We start from the raw sequence: 17358 nt of genomic DNA on the forward strand, positions 1-17358 counted from the left end.
TCCATCCCACCCCGTCCCTCCCCATCGCCCCCACCTCTCAGCCCCAACAATGATTATAATGTACTTGACCATGTTCCAACACATGGAAGCTCATAAGAGTACTTCAGACTTGAAAATAGGAAATAACTTTTCTTTGCTATTGCTTGCAGACAGGGTGACAATTAGGATAATTATGCAGATCTCAGTCCTCTTAACTAAAATCCAGATATTGACAATGGAATTGGTTTTGGTTGGCTTGGTTTTATTTTTCTTACAATATCAAAAATACAATAATTTGTTTATTTATGGAAAACATGGCACTTAGTAGTTGCTGAGTAAACCCACATCGAGGGAGACTCAATCATTAACTTGACCGTGGCATACTATTTGTCTCTAGTCCTAAGACCTGGCTTCCCATCCTGGGGCTGCCACTATCTGTATGCTGTGAAACAGGTCACTTAACCTCTCTCAGTTTCACTTTTCCTCATCTGCAGAATGATATAATACTTGTTTCTGCACCATAGAGTAACTATGGGGCTGGCCTACATTAAGCACTTACTAATCATTAATTATCTTTGCCTATGGTGATGAATACATGCTTACATATAAAATATTAGCATCATACTTGCATTTTAATGCTTAGATACATGTAAGTAAGGTGACCACATAATTAAAGGTCCAAACTGGGATATGTTTGAGCGTAAGAATTATTAATAAATACACCCAGCCAACAGACTAGGTCTGTCCTGGACAGACTGGGACACAGAGTATTGAATAGAACTGCAGTTGAATTAGAAAAATGAGCTAACTCACTATATTACAACAAAACTAATATTTTTGGGGGGGAGATAAGAGTAAAACATATCATTTTAGAAAGAAAAATTCTTAAAGCAAGAGTATTTAACCTGGGCAACAAACAAGATGGACTTCTTGAGGTCCATGAAACCCTTGTAACTTGATGCAAAATTTCTGTGTGAGAGTGCTTTTCTGGGAGGAGGGGTCACTTCTCCTATCGCATTTTTAATGATGTGTATAATCTGCAAGACTTAATAACCATTTCTAAGGTATTGTTTCTACTTTACTGTTTCATCAAGACCTATGTTTTAGAGTTTTTTGGATTCTCCAAAATCAGGTCATAATGAAATCTTAAAAGGTACTGAAATTTCAACACTTTATATCAGTTTTATGCCAGAGAAGCCATTCCTAGACAATGTTAACTCCAGACATTTCAAAATTATTTGCCTCCCTGTCCCGAATCATCCACTTCACTAATTGAGTATGAATAAGGATATTTTTTAAGGGTCAGTGTTTCAAAACTATTCCATTTCACTACCTACAACATAAAATTGTAGTTTCCTTTAAAGGTTTCCTCTTACCAATTTATTCCTTACTGAATAAGTGGAAATTATGTGAGGTACTAGGATTCTATGTGGCATTAATGCAAAGCAAAAACGCTGCTTAGTGTGTGTTTTATATATCTGCAAATAAAAATGCTAAAAAACACCTGCTGATTCTGGTATCTGAGCTTCCTCTGCTTAGAGAAGGAGGCCTCATCATAACCCTGAGATTCCTGCTGGACTAAAGTCTGACCTTCCCGGCGGGGGGTGGGGGTGGGGGGGTTCATTCTCCTTTGTTCCAGGGAATGGTCTCCTGAGTGAGAGGCTTGCACATGATATAACCTTGGAAGGGAGGAGATAGGCAGGAGGAAATCTATTAGATGACTGGTTTTAAATTCAAATTCTTTATTGATGGCCTGAAACTGTGGTCAGCTTCCCACTGTAAGCAGCACACAAGGTTGACTTTCTTTCCTAACTTCAATGCTGCCAGAATACACATGTACTTTTACTTTCTTAGGAGAAAATGTGTCATTTGACTTCCTTCCAGTTTATGTACTCATGCCAACAACTAAAATGCTTAAAGAACCAAAATGAATTACTACCCAGAAACAGTGGTCAAAGTTCCAAATTTCGATCAATAAAATTGCTCATCTACTCACAAATTAATCTTCAGCCAGTAAAGTTCCACATTTTCGAGGTTATGAGCACACCTGCACTGTTAAGCATTTATTTCACTTGTTCAAGCAATCCTCAGAAGTATATAAATATTTATAAAAGTAAGCCTGCTATTTTTACTTACATATAATTTTATTTTTTGCAGCAAAACCTTGTTAATTTTTTACAACTCATAAGCATGCTGAAGGCAGGCTCTGTGTCCTTCCTTCACAGTTTCATTATCTGTGGGCATCAGTAAGATGCCCTGCACAATGTAGCTGCTCCAGAACTGTTCAGCAAGTTGCATCTGATTAACTCAGATCATTCTAATTCCGAATTTATGATGAGGCCAATCTTCAATTTTCATTTGTATCATTCATAAAAAAAATTGGCAAAGCAAATTAAAGACTAAATAAGGGGCTATTTAGGTTACTAAGTAGAATATTTTTAAAGAACTTCAGAAGCAATATCTATACTCAGTCAATCCTTTATATAAACCATGGTGTCACTCAAGAATACGGCCAGCTCAGATTTTGTTCAATATGAAATATCTGCAAAGAACGTTATTCCTCTCTTTTTACTCTGATTTCCCTGAAGTTAGTTCAGATTGGTGATGTTTGACTACATTTGGTGCTCTCTATCGAATAACCACAGACAGTCTCCTCTAACTTTCCATTTTCTTTTGTTTGTGTCCCCAGCCTGTGAAGCTGGCAAGCACCGCCAAACATAACGCAGGGAAGTGTGAGATATGCTTAAAATATGAGTCACAGTATATTTGGGGATTTGAGCTGCTTTCTTTTCCCTCCAGCTATCAGCAGATCAAATCCTTCTTCCATGTAAAGCCTTCCTCCATGCAGAAGGTCTAAAATTTGCTAAAATAGATCTCTCAGTAGTTATGAAGGGTAAGAAGATCAGAAATGAACACTGTTAAGATTTACTGTAGGATTTCGTGTTCATTCCAGAGCCACTCTGACTGAGATACCTCAATGAGGACAAAGCATGGCAAATATATTGACGTGTATGGGTTATTTCTTCTGTGAATCACCAAACCTATATACGTATTTTTATAACGATGTAACCTACTGTGTGACCTAGGTTAGTAATTTCTGCTCTGTCTGTGGAAGACCAGCCAACCTAATAAAGCTTAGTGAATCTGCATGATCACACCAGACACACATGCACACATGCATCAATCGACCAACTCTTTTTTTCCCAATCAATTTCAAAGCTGGTCTAAATGCTCTTCTTGTCAAGTCTCCCACTGAAGGGGTAGGGAGGAACGCCAAATATCTCCTTTAGCAAAATCAGCATTCAAGATGGCCCCCTTGTCCCACACTTTTTATACAGATTGAAGTGCTCAGCAAAATGTGTTAGGTTGGTTTTGACACTGTCCTTGCCAAGAAAAATGAAGCTCTATCATACTCTTATAGTAGCTAAAAGCATTATAACAGGCAAGAAGAAAAGAGCCCTCATAAGGAAATACCCTGAAACTTTACTTCATATATTTAGCCCTAAAGGAACTTCATTCATCTTGGAAAAGAAGGTACCTAAAAATGCTTTATTTTTTTTTAAAGCACGTATGAGGGAAAATAAGTCTAGTATAAAAAAATTACAAATGATATTCAGTACTGAAGAGCAGTGCATCAGGTTGTCTATGTGTGTACTTTTCCAAAGTCTCTAAATACAGATCCACTCTGTATAAGATTTCCACCCTCCAATAACATATTGTCATTTCTCCAATGCACTTGAGGCCTGATAAATTCAAGAGGACTTCCAGTATCTTTAAGGCTGTGGGAGCTCCAAGCGGGAGGCAAAAAGAATGGACAGTCATTGGAACCACTGACTGACAGGCTGGGCTAGCTCCCTGTATACATTAATAAATTAGAATTTTAATTGTATCTCTGTCTGCAGGAGATGCCCTAGTACTTTAATATGTACCAACAATGGACTGTGTTCTGGAATCTGCAATGTGGCCTCCACTGCTGACCTCTGAAACACAACTCTCAGTCTGACTACAGAAACTGTTTAGTTTGATCCTTTCAACTTATTTGAATCCTGACAAATAAGCTCACAGCTGAAAGGTCAACACAGCCATATTTAATCCTCCAGCACTGTTCTTAAGACATCTCCACAACAAAGCACTTCTTAGAGCACCTGACATGGGACCTCACTGGCACTGCACCTCATTAAAAGTGTCCCCAGCATTCATAAACATTAAAAAGCATATGGGTCCGTGATGGTTTACCAAATAAATGTTTTTAGAAGTGTGAGTAAAGAATGGACATTCAACTCTTCCAGTAAAGTGTTACTATAGTGTGGAACTTTCCCTCGACAGTGATAGTTTTCCAAGCGGATGTAGAACTGGAACTTGTGGCCCAAGGTCTACGTGATCTCTGCCAGATATTGTGGAATGGGTATTGGTTTATTCTGAGATCAGAGAAAAATCAACACAGTACAGAATCTGGGTTACCTCATGATCAAATTAATTAGCACCAAGTTATGCCCATAAGCAGCAGTTTACAGATTCTGTCCCAAAATGGGCAGTGTGAGAAACTCATACTAGCCATTCCATATGGGGGACGCCCATCCTCAGCTGTGAAAGCAGTTGGGCCACCTAGTACCTCCTGGTGCCCTGCCCTGGATGTGAGTATGAATACTGAGTCAAGTTTCTTTGAAGTTTCTATAACAATCTTCTACTCCAATAGAAAATCAAAATTAGATTTTTACAAACTCACTCCTTCTACTCTGTTAACCCTTGACCTCAATGTGCCTGAAAGGAGAAGTTACTAAAACAATCTTTCTCGGTATCTTTACAAAAAAAATTGCTTGTCATTTTTTATTAATAAGTCAGAAGTATATTGAAAACAGTCACTGAAGAAAAGAGTGTGTATTACATTCATGACCAGGTATATTAAAAATACCATATCCTTTTCAGTCCCAGTGACAGTTCTTGACACTGTTGACATTTTGGACTGAATAGTTCTGTGCTGTGGGGCACTTTTCTGTGCAATATAGGATGTTTAGCAGGATCTCTTGCCACTGCCTACTAAGTTGTTAGTAACACCAATGCACCCCCCCCCAACCAAGTTATGACAACCAAAAATGTCTCCTGGACAATGGATATCACCCATTGTCCCCTGGGGCAAAATCTCCCCTATAGCACTAAAGTAAAGTGTATGTGCATGCCATCATGAGAGAATCTCTAATTCCATCAACAGAGAATGGGTGACACATGTGAGCACTGTGAACGCTTCCTCAGTGGTAAGCTGCATCTAACCAAGCAATCCACACCTGTGACTATTCATCCTCCTATTACCCTGACTAATTAGTAGATCTTTCATCCCCAAAAACAACACATTCGGGTATAACAGACATTTTTCCTAAAATGTCATACCCCACTGGTAAACAAAAAAGGACATCTTCTGCAAGAGATTCTCTTACATGATTTGTAATTCTCACCACAATCCTCTTCTGAATTGCCTATTAGCTATCCCAAAGTTTATAATGTCACTTATTTTTAAAAGAATTGTTACCTGAAGGGCTGGCTGTTTGTCATTCCTCTTGGGAGATTTTAATCCACTAACTTGCTGCTGCTGCTGTTGTTGCTGCTGAAGAAGGAGCTGTCTTGCCACTTGAAGAGCCTACAAAGAAAAACGTTTCCATTACCACACAGGTTTAGAGCCGCTTCCACAACAGGATTCCAGGAAGTACACTTAAGAACAGGATCCTGACTTCCCATTTCCAAGCAAATGAAACAGCAACCAAAACTTTCCACCAGTCTAAGATGGAACACTTTCCAGAATTTGTTTACATTTCTTGGATTTAGTCAGTTTCATACAGTTCTTTAGGCATAGCAATCCATCCAAGCACATGCTTTATTCCTACTAAAAACTGAACTAACAAATTTGGACTATGAATGACTGGAACTTTGAGGAAAGACAGCAAAAGGAATCGGGGAAACACCTGAGCAAAGGCAGAAACTGAGAAGACAAATCAAGGGCTATTGTCAGAGGCACCTGCATGCTCCTCCAGTTCTTCTTGGGGGAACTTGGGACTCAGGTAGAAAGGAATGATTTCACCTAATCAAAGTTCAAAAAAAAAAAAAAGAGGAAGAGCTAAGTGGTGAGCATACTATGGATAAAGTTACCTGGGAAGAAAGATGTAAACAGGTGAGCTATACCAATGGTGACCTGGATGGACTGTAAGAAAAAAAACTTTTTTTCAAATCTGACGCCTAAGTCACCTTAAAGGGTGCATTATGTACCTGTGAACACTGGTAACGTCTCCTAAATGACTCTTTCCAGCTTATGCCATAGGATGGTTTTTATTTAAAGGCAGTAATTGGAGAGGTGATATGAATCCGAGATAAGGCAAAAGGAAAATAAGAGAGTCCTCTAAAATACAGAATGTATGACTTTCCAATCTTTTTTGTTTTTAATTAAAGCATAGTTGACATACAATATTATATTAACTTCACGTGTACATGTAGTGGTTCTACATTTATATACTTTACAATATGAGTACCATAATATGTCTAGTCACCATCTGTCACTGTACAATGCTATTACAATAGTATTGACTATATTCTCTGAACATTAAGATCAATCTTTTTTAAAGGTTCAAATAAAAAAGAAAAAATGTGTCATTAATAAACCCTCATGGGGACATTTGTTATCAAAGAATTTAATGGGAATAATAGCAAGCCACACCTTCCCAAGGAGAGCAGCAGCATCAGGAGCAGAAAACTGAAGTATGCAGACACTGTGCTAGAAAATCATGAGAAGCGATTATTATCTTAATTTCAGTCAATTCAGCTGAAAACCATGAATGTGTACATAGAAGATGTGTCAAGAATGATCATTAAATAATGTGCTTAAGTTTAGAGACAAATAAGGTTTCTCACTGATTACACCAATAAGAATTCCTAAAAGGTAACTAATTATTTTTGCCTCAAAGAAGATGCACACATAGATGTATGTGGTCAACAAATTGAAGGATCTGAGACTATAGTCTTAGAAAATGTGCATAATGGAATTATATAAGAAAATAATGTTATTTGTTTTAAGAAAGCTCACAGTGACTTGGTGGAGTGGGAGAGAGGTAAGATGGCAGGGGGGTTCCTGTGCACTGAACTCTGGAGGGGGAAATAGAGTGCTCAAGACGATTATTGTTCATGAGTGGATACATGAAATTGCTGAATCAGCAAAAGCAGTACTTCTCCTAAAAGGACAGCCTCACTAAATTAAGCTGATAACTATGGTATTGTAACAAAGAATATTAAGGCACTTTGTAAGGTTGAGTGGTGCCTTTGTGTCTGGGAGGCACAGAGGGAGGCAATGGAGCTGAAGCACAGATGATAAGTGGGTGACAAAGAAAAGGTTTTGGGAAAGATGGAAACCTCCTGTCCAGCTCCCTACCACACCCACCCCTCCTGTCCTGCGGAGGCCTCTGCCTACTGAACTCACCACAATCAGCCCGTGAGATGTAACATTCAGGCTATTTCATCTGGAAAGGGAGAGAGACATGTTGGTTGGATAAAGCCTGCCTGGATGAGCCTTGGGGACAGAGCCTTGTCTGTGAGGGGCTTCTGGATGCTTGAGACTCCAGCCTGCTATCGCCGAGGAGAATTCACCATCACTGGACTCGGGCTTCCTTGTCTCCTTGGAGACGCTCAGTACAGGCGTAGGTGTAAAAGTGGGCAGAGTGAAGATTTCATTTATATCATATAAGAAAAATAGTCCCCTTTACAAAATTCCTACAGGAGCAGAAGCCTCTCTTCCACCTATATATGTTCCCTTAGCCATTTCACATGAGATTTTATGGCTTTTTAACACAGGAAAGGGAACTGTTAAATATTTAAGTGCGACTGTCAGAGTTCCCAGAGTAATAAACTGATCAGCAAAGAAGAGTCTGGCTGCTAGTTGGAAAGACAGGCAGAGAGTGCAGATGACAGACAGTGAAAAGCTATGGTGGGGACAGCAGAAAGGTCACATCCATTTAATACTAAAATAGAGCAAAGTAGTGACAGACAACTCCACACAGATTTTGTTAAAATAACTTGCCATGTTTCACCAAATATTCGGAAAATTGGTATTCAATATTTAAATAACCAAGTCTCAGAATCTATACAATCAAGTCCTCATTCAGGAAAAAGGATGATATCAAGTGTCTTATTTTAAAAAAGGTCCACACACGAAGAAAAAAACTATTCTTATGTGAACATGTTCTCATAAATGTACTTAAGCAAAAGGAAGTACAGGATAGGCCTCAAACTTAAGTTTTCAAAAAATGTTTACTGAGTTGGTTCTATACATTTCAAAATTAGTTACTGGAATCCTTGCAATTAGTCTTCTGGTTTGAAGGAAAAAAGTCACTGATGTGTATATCTTTTTCAGACCTAACATGGGGCACCTGAACTTGCACAGTCACACAATGAACCCCAGCTCACAGAGTATTTCATACTGAGCCCCACCCACTAAAGAAGATAAAAGCAAAGAGAGAAGCAAAGGGCAGAAAAGGTTTAGGAACTTGTAGAAACACAAGGGGAATGTTAGTCAAACTGCTGAAGGGAGGAGAGATAAGATGAAGATGTGCAAAGTGACTTCCAAATTTCTCCTCAAAATGAATGCAAACCAGGTCAAATAACTTCAAACAGTTAGCATAGAGAGACAACACCAGTGCAAGAAAGTATTCATCTTGATGTGAACTGTTATCAATTATTCTACAATAATTCCCTGGCCTTGCCATGAATATGGGAACAAAGGGGGGTGCAATGTACTATACCCCTCAATCTACTTAGGTCTCAGCTAGAATTTTAAAACATAATTTATTAGAATTTATAAAATGCTGCAAAATCAACCACTAAAGTGTATTGCTTTTCTGATTCCTGTGATATATAAATCAACTTAATATAAATTTTAAGTTATCATGAAAAAGAAGAGCAGTAAATCCTTAATGTACGAGGCTGTGTTTTCAGGCATTGTTATTCGAATGTCTGGTATCTACCATTTGTAGAAAATGAAAAATGTTTATCATCATATTCACCATTGGTCAATAAAAATTTGGAATGAGTGATGGGACCCCATTTGAAAACTGCACTGGAGACTTGTCCACAGGCTATGTCCATGATGTTTCCCTTACATGCTTACCTGACGGCCATTTTTACCAGTTCCATGCATCAAACCAGATTAATGTCTCTTATCTGAGACTCACTGCCTGAACATCAGTGATTCATTCTAATACAACTAATGAGTGAGGATAAACATTTCTTATTTTCATAACAGGATCTCAGCAACAACTGGAGAAAGACCCCACAATTCTGGTAGGTGTGAAGAGGGTGAATCATACAGTGGTGGATGGAGACTAGACTTTCAAAGGTGATCACTTAGTAATGTATACAAATGCTGAATTATACTGTTCTACACCTGAAACTTCTGTATATATACAAAAGACGTCCTGCTTGGAGGTAAAATTAGATCCTTTTGTATTTAGACTAACGAGGTGTGTGGACATGTGTTTGTATATGTGTGAAAGCAAGGGAGAGAATCAGAAACACAGAGAGAGAAAGGGTACAAATAAATGACAAATTTTCCCCTTTAGGAAGCAAGGATCAACTCTGACTAAAGTTCCAGACCAACTGCTAATGTAAACAACTGAAAATGTCCCGTCCCATCTCTGGGACCATTAACTCTCCGGGGCAGTTCCTGGGCTGGGTTGAGTCAACACTTCATTTATAACAGCCGTGACAATTGCCAGGCACTGCATAACTTGATGCTGCATTTGAGTGTGAGGCTTGGGTTACAGTAAAGACACAGTTCAAGAATGTCACAGAGTGGAGGTGACTGATAAAACCAGGCACTTAGAGCTGCGCTGCACATGGTCACATTGATTTTCCTTCAATAACCTGAAATAAATGGCTCTGTGAGCTAAAAGTAAGGAGCGGAAGCCAGCAGCCCTCTCTGCTTTGGCTGTGGTTTTTGCCCCCATTGCACAAAAGGTGGGAGTCATCTATGACTAGCATGTCATGGGCAACAGCCAGCTCAGCACTCGGTTCACAGGGAGCCAGAGAGATGGGTACCTGGGCGCTAGTTCGGCAGGCCATGCTTTTATGCTAACTGGGGACCTGGACACTTTTGACACACCTTCCACATTCTCTTGGTTCAAGATTATCCTTAACAATGCCTTCATATTCCTAATAAATAAGTACCACTATGTACAAATGATAATTTAAATAAGCATGTTTACAATTTTTGAGCTATTTACATTTCAAGTTCGTGGCAGATGCTCGTATTTTAGGGACTGGAATCCTGAGGTTCAACACGGTTTTTTTAAGATAGCCAATGTTCAAAAAACATGTTTAACATATCTTAAGAAACATCAATAAGTTTATATAAAATATGGTTTGAATAAGTATGCACCCATACATAAAGCAAGCTGGTAGAAGGAGAAAACCATACAATTTTTTATATAACAAACTTGGTGATGGGGTTTGAGATAAGCACTGATATATAGAGGTCTTCAAAAAATATGACTAACTGTAATTTTTTAGGTCATGGGTAAATAAACTATAGTTCATGAACCAAATCCAACCTACAACCTGTTTTTGTTCAGTGCATGAGATAAGAATGGTTTTTACTTATTTAAATATTTGGGGAGATAATAACAGGAAGAGCATTTTATGACATGTTAAAATTATATGGAATTCAAATTTTCATGTTTGCCAATCTCTGTCTTAGGTTGCTACCTGTATTCTGAGATTCCCCAAAGATGTCACTGGATACAGTTTTATACAAAGGTTGTGGATACGCCAGGGTTGCGGGTTTGATCTCCAGTCAGGGTACACAGAAGCAGCAGTGAATAAATGCATAACTAAGTGGAACAACAAATCAATGTTTCTCTCTCTCTCTCTGTCTCTCTTCCTCTCTCTCTATAAAATCAATAAATAAAAATTAAAAGAAAAAAAAGCTTACAATCAGTTGCTCAAAAATAATTTTAGAATTTAGCTCTGATACAAGTACAATAGTGATTAGCTGTTCTTTAAGCTCAAAATCATTTTGATTTTCTGAAAAAGAATTGAGATATGAAAACAAAATACAAACATGCATTCTTTCATCTGAAACTATTTCAAACTAGTTGCAAAATTTGAACATGTGTGTCTTCCCACAGATAATTTACAGCAGTTCAGAGTGAATCTCTGCAATCGGGTATGAGGTCCTGAACACCCTCAGAATAAAGAGAGCATGTGCTACTGGCCAGTTGAGAAAAGTGTTATTCCCTGTCTGCCTAAGAACCTGTCCTACTTCCAGCTTCAAAGGCTGCTCTGAGTCAGCCACCCTTCTAATTTCTTTTTCTAGACTCTCCTTGCCCCTCAAGATCAAACCTGTTTCTCAGATAATTTCACAGGCTAATCAACAATCACTGTGCATATGGGGGTGGGAGGAAAAGCTAGCAATATAAAAAGTAGCATGAGAAGGGAAGAAGTCATGTTCTCTCTTTTATTTCTGAACGTTGACATACACCCTGAGGCCCTCTGGAGAGCCTTCCCCCAGAACTAATTTGCTGTCATGGTGCAACCCCAGCTACGAACAACCATCTTAAACACAAGTCTTCATCACTTAACACAATCTGACAATCATGCTGTAGCAAGACCTGGGAAATGCCATCACCTCTTTGCATTAGACACAGCAATCACTTTGGTACAGGATGGAAAGGTTTGTGGGTCAGTTGAAAAAAAAAGGAATCACACTCCCTGATAGGACTAAATGTGTTCTTACAGAATCAACAACATTCCAAGGCAGTGAGTTCTCCAACAAGAACGCAAATATATATATGGAGCAGTTGGTTATCATAGGAAAATGAAAGAGTGAGCTAATTTCATAGAGGGATTCCAGTGATTGTGAAAACATTCAATGCCCAAGGAGAGATGCCGATTCCAGTAATTGTGTAAATAGTAGATACATGAAGAAAGTACTATAACAGACCATCAAGTCACATTATTAGTGTCATAAGTAAAACCAAAGAAGTACTTTCCCTATTAAAATTTTAATATACGGGGGTACCAACCATCACAAATCACCAGAGAGCCTTTAACAGTCACTGCTTGGTTTACCCTGTGATACTGCAAATAACGGTATAGTCCAAACATTCACTGGTTGTTGATTCAGTTGCCTCAACCCCAAAAATCAAGTGGGGTAGACAGCAAAGCCTTAGACCAATTGGGAAACTGGATTTAAATCAGTGGCCTAGAAGGGAAAGGTTTCTATGTAGCATCATCCATCCTCAGAGTTCTAACAACGGAAGAAAGTATCCTATGATTTGAGGGCATTACATAATAGCGTGGATTTCTCGAAATGTTCCACAGACGCTATCTAGAGCGACATGGTCAAAATTGGAGCAGGGACAACCCCACTCAACAGCACTCAAACATTATGTGTTCAAGTTAAAATCAAAAGGAACAGGAAATGAAAAAGTCAAAGAGCCCTGTTCTTCCTGCCCAAACTGCAGGAGATATGGATATGCAGTCCAGCTCCAGGTGTGGGGTGAGGAGAGAGGAGGCATGACACGGCATCCTTCTGATGCCTAAACCCCTGCAAATTCTTCATCATCCCACACCAGCCTGATCCCCGACTTTCTAGATCTAGTTCCAATGTCAGCTTGTCCAAATCCTTACTGACACAATTTTATGCTACGCAATGGGTGGCTATCACTATTGTGACATTTGATAGTTATAGTTTTCACTTTTGTTTTACTTTAAAATTTAACAGGTAATGCAAAGACATGAGATTGCAAGTTTGTGTGCGTGTGCTTTATGTAATGTCAACAATTGATTAGGGCATATTTTCTTGGGAGAAAAGATGACAAAGGAGATATTTTTCTGTTTCTTTAGAAGAACTGGGATGAAGGAGACAGAAGTGTGTGACTGCTCTGTGCCATGATCATCAGCACAGTGCTGCGGGCCCAAGCACCATCCCCTGCACTGACTGCAGGGCACATGGACACAGAGATACCAAAGAGCTGTAGGCAAGAGGAGCCGTTCAGCTGCAAGTCCCAGCCCCAAGGCAAACCTGGGAAGCAGAAGGGGGTCAGTCAACCCTCTATTCATTTGCAATTATGAGAAAGCCTTTTAAACAAAGCATATTTCTTTAAAAGCTTTACCAAGAAGGTAAAGATTAAGAATTTTCATGAGACAAAAATAAAAAGAATATCTGATTCTCCTTCAAAATCAGTTGATGTAAGTTTAATGGCTACCAATAGTTGGGAAGTCTGTTTGAGGTCTCTCCTAAGAGGGAAAACCCCACCAGCATACTCCTGCTCCATACACACCTATTAACACAGGGCACTTGAGCTCCTTGCTGAGGCACTGGTTGGCTGCTCCACGGGAGAGCCAGTGCCAGACACTGAGTCACCACCACCAGGTCTCCAGCACCTGAGTTGTCTTTGGAGGGATTCCATCCAGCACAGCCCAAACCTGAGCCTGTCTAGCGCATGGGAGTTGACAAGACCACAGCTTGGTGTGCTACGACTGCAGGCAACATGAACATGGCAATGAAGAAAAGCAGAAGTCAGGTTTATAAGAAAATGTCTAAAATGTTGGATGTTGCATCAAACCTGTTTCCCCTTGCTACGGAAAGACCAGATTGTGTCCAAAAATAAATAAATTGGCCCAGTTCTTCTCTAATTCCCAAAGTATAAAATATGGAGGTCAAATCCAAGGACAACCGAATCAAAGGGAACTATTAATTCACTGAAATAACTTGTTGCTTTCTGCAGTTGACTTTATGAGGGTAGAGCCGAGCAACTCTCAGTATGAATAATCCAGATTCATATCTTTTCATATCTTGGAATGAGGCCTGCTTATTTTGAAACCTATAGAAGAACGTAGTTAGAATCATTCTCAAGATAATGGCGACTTTTCCATGAGTTTACTAATAACGCTGAACCTAATTTCTGCTCAAACAAAAATGATGTTGCATTCCTTTTCTTCTTGTACTGTTAGTCACACATGCTTGTGATGCCCTAAGAGGCAATGAACACCTATGAATGCTTTGCTTGACTAAATACTTTCCTTCTCTTACACGAATTTTGGGCAAAGACTCAAGAGCAAAAACCAGTTCAGGGGCAACATTCCAGTAGAGATTAATGACAAAAGACAGGCATAAAAATGGGAAGAGAGGAAGTACCCAAGCAAGACTAATCATCTCAGATATGGACCTACTCACACTTGGTCAAAGTTAGCCAGGAAAACAAAACAAAATAAACAACCTAATGTTTTCCAATAATGTATATGAGGTCTGTCCAGAAAAATTCCAGCCATTGTTAATATAATGAGAATAGTTTGTGCGACATTGATATAACCTAGTAGCCGAGGAAAGTGGACTGGAATGCACATGTGCGAACAATGACGACTTCACTGTACCAGTTAGACAGAGTGTGGCAGATGCCATTGAGTGAGCATGTATACTGAGTGGCAGTCACATTCAAAATAATTGAGCGAGGAGAGCAATGAATCTGCATCAAATTTTGCATTAAGCTTGAACATTCCTCCATGGAAACTATTCAGATGATTCAGAAGGCCGCTGCTATGGGCAACTGCTGATTGGCAGCTTCATCCCTACAACGCACCCACTCATGCATAATGTCTCATGCAGAGTTTTTTGTTTTGTTTTGTTTTGTTTTGTTTTTGCAAACCATCACCCAAGTGACTCAGTCTCCCTACAGCCCACATTTGACACCCTGTGACTTCTGGCTTTTCCCAAAACTGAAATCACCATTGAAAGGGGAGAGATTTCAGGCCACCAATGAGATTCAAGAAAATATGACAGGGCAGCTGATGGCGATGGGGAGGACTGTTTGAGGTCCCAAGGGGCCTACTTTGAAGGGGCCTGAGGTGTCATTGTCCTATGTACAATGTTTCTCGTATCCTCTTCAATAAAAATGTCTCTACTCTTCATAGTACATGGCTGGATACTTTCTGGACAGACCTCATACTACTCAAAGAAGTTGTTACAATAGCAAAATTACATCTGTACAACAATTTGAGGAATGAGGGACATCTAGAAACATAGCGGCAAGTGTAGGATAATGCCCCCTGTATTTAGGGCACTAAAATAAAACAATGTATTGAATTGTTTACTATGTGTTAGGCACTGTTCCAATTAGTTGTTCTACACTTACTTGATTTCTTGTTCCCAACATTTTTAAGGCAAACAGGGGCAGGGTTTATGATACTGACTTAAAATGGGAAAACTAAAAGATTGTGAGGTTCTATGACTTACCCAAGGACACAAGTCTAGTGAGTGGTTAGCGTGGAAAAATAAAACTGAACAAAGATTGTGTCCTGAGAACTTGATACTCACATTCTACCAAGATCACTGATTAGACCAGATAAAGCCATGGGCAATCCTGGCAAATGGATATGCAGTTCTACCAAACTAGAATCGATGAACAAATGTGGTATCACATTCATTCATAGTATCACAACTAACTTTATCTGCCCCCCTGCCCTCTACCCACACACAGACTTGCTTTTTTCAAGCAGATCTTCTCATTCCCGGGACTCTGAGAACCATTGTCAATTCTTCTCTCTGTGTTCTCTGCCCACATTTACAAGGCATCCAAGTATCTTCTCCAATTAAATTCTACCTTTCCAAGACAAATACTGCACGATCTCACTTATGTACATGAAATCTAAAAAAGTTGAACTCATAGGAGCAGAGAGTAGACTGGTGGCAGGGGAAAGGAGAAATGGGGAGATATCAGTCAAAAGGCACAAAGGTTCAGTTGCATGAAATGAGTAAGGTCTAGAGATCTAATGTACAACTGGTGATGATATTTAATATTACATGCTTGAAGTTTTCTAATAGGATACATCTTAAACCTCAATACACATACACAAGGGTAACTCTGTAGAGGTGATGGATAACTTATTTAGCTTGATTGTGGAAATCCTTTTCACAGTGTATACATATATAAAAACATCGAGCTGTAAACTTTAAACATATATAATTTCTATATGTCAAAGGTATTTCAATAGCATTGTTAAAAAATTAATTAAAAAAAAATAAATTCTACCTTTCCCTAAAAAGTCTGTTCATATGCCAATTACTTCAAGCAGCAACATTCCTTAAAGCCCTCAGACCCAAAGGACCAATGAAGCCCCTTGGGTTTCTATTGTGGTGATGGCTGTGTCCCCAGCAGGAACACAGAAAGGCGTTAAGAAGCGCAGCTGCCTGCTCCCCCACACATTGTGCTTCACCTCTATTCCCATCTGAGCTCATACATCTTCCCTGGGATACTAATGCTGTCACTATCGCCCCTTGACTCTCAACCCTTTTTCAGTCCTCAACAGGAAAAAGTTCCCTGTTCCTTGGTTCACCTGAGCCAAGGCTGAGATTTTTCCAAAGGAGCTTTTCGTAAAGCAGACAGAGGGGCTTTGTGAAGAGCACAGATTTCTTCTCTCAATTTAACCCAATCTAGCCACAGCTCAGGCACCTGGGTGTCGGCATCTCATGCTCTGCCCTCATCTAAGGTAAATCTGCTCCTCTCCATCCACTAGGCATGGCTTTCAAGCCCTGTAGGGGTCCTGGCCCCTGTTTTGTAACCTATTGTAGACTCTCATACTCTGCTTTAACTGGACTCATCTTGTTGGGGGTGAGGGAGTTTAAATAACTATAATTTGTTTTTTAAAGTTTTCTCTAAATGCTCCCTTGCCCCATTTTACTGAGATATAATTAACATATAACATTGTTATTGTTTTAGGTATACAACATGATGATTTTAAATGATTACTACAATAAGTTAACACTCATCATTACATAGCTACAATTTTTTTTCCTTATGAGAAAGAACTTTTAGGATCTATTCTCTTAGCAACTTTCACATATAAGATACAGTACTGCCCCACCTCTGGCAACCACCAGCCTGTTCTGTTTCTATGAATTTGGTTATTTTAGGTTCTACATGATCGTGAGCACATACAGTATTTATCTTTATCTGTCTGACTTATTTCACTTGGCATAATGTCTTCAAGTTCCACCTATGCTGTTGCAAATACCAGGATTTCATTCTGTCTTAAGGCTGAGTAATATTCCATTGTATATATAGGCCACATTATTATTTAGAACTGTGTATATTGATTGACATGCAGGTTGCTTCTATGTCTTGGCTATAGTAAATAATGTTACAATGAACATGGAGTTACAGATATCCTTTCTGTATAGTGATTTAATTTTCTTCAGATATATTCCCAGAAACGGAATTGTTAGGTCATATGGTAGTTCTATGTTTAATTTTTAGAGGAACCTCCATACTGCTTTCCATGGTGGCTGAACCAATTTACGTTCCAGCCAACAATGCATGAGGGTTCCCCTTTCTCCACACCCCCAGCAAC

General features: G+C 39.2%; 1 protein-coding gene across 8 annotated transcripts in view; it reads right to left on the reverse strand.

Moving 5' to 3' along the window:
* Positions 1–17358, reverse strand: part of FOXP1 (forkhead box P1) — a 601776-nt gene that overhangs the window by 138825 nt on the left and 445593 nt on the right. For all 8 annotated transcript variants that reach the window (XM_054595428.1, XM_054595430.1, XM_054595431.1 and 5 more), the window contains one exon: positions 5504–5611. In XM_054595428.1, the coding sequence (XP_054451403.1) occupies positions 5504–5611 (108 nt within the window). The remainder of the gene's footprint in view (positions 1–5503; positions 5612–17358) is intronic.

Source organism: Pteronotus mesoamericanus, unplaced genomic scaffold (assembly GCF_021234165.1).
Source record: "Pteronotus mesoamericanus isolate MK-2021 breed Mesoamerican mustached bat unplaced genomic scaffold, CSHL_Meso_final scaffold_54, whole genome shotgun sequence".
Lineage (NCBI taxonomy): Eukaryota > Metazoa > Chordata > Mammalia > Chiroptera > Mormoopidae > Pteronotus > Pteronotus mesoamericanus.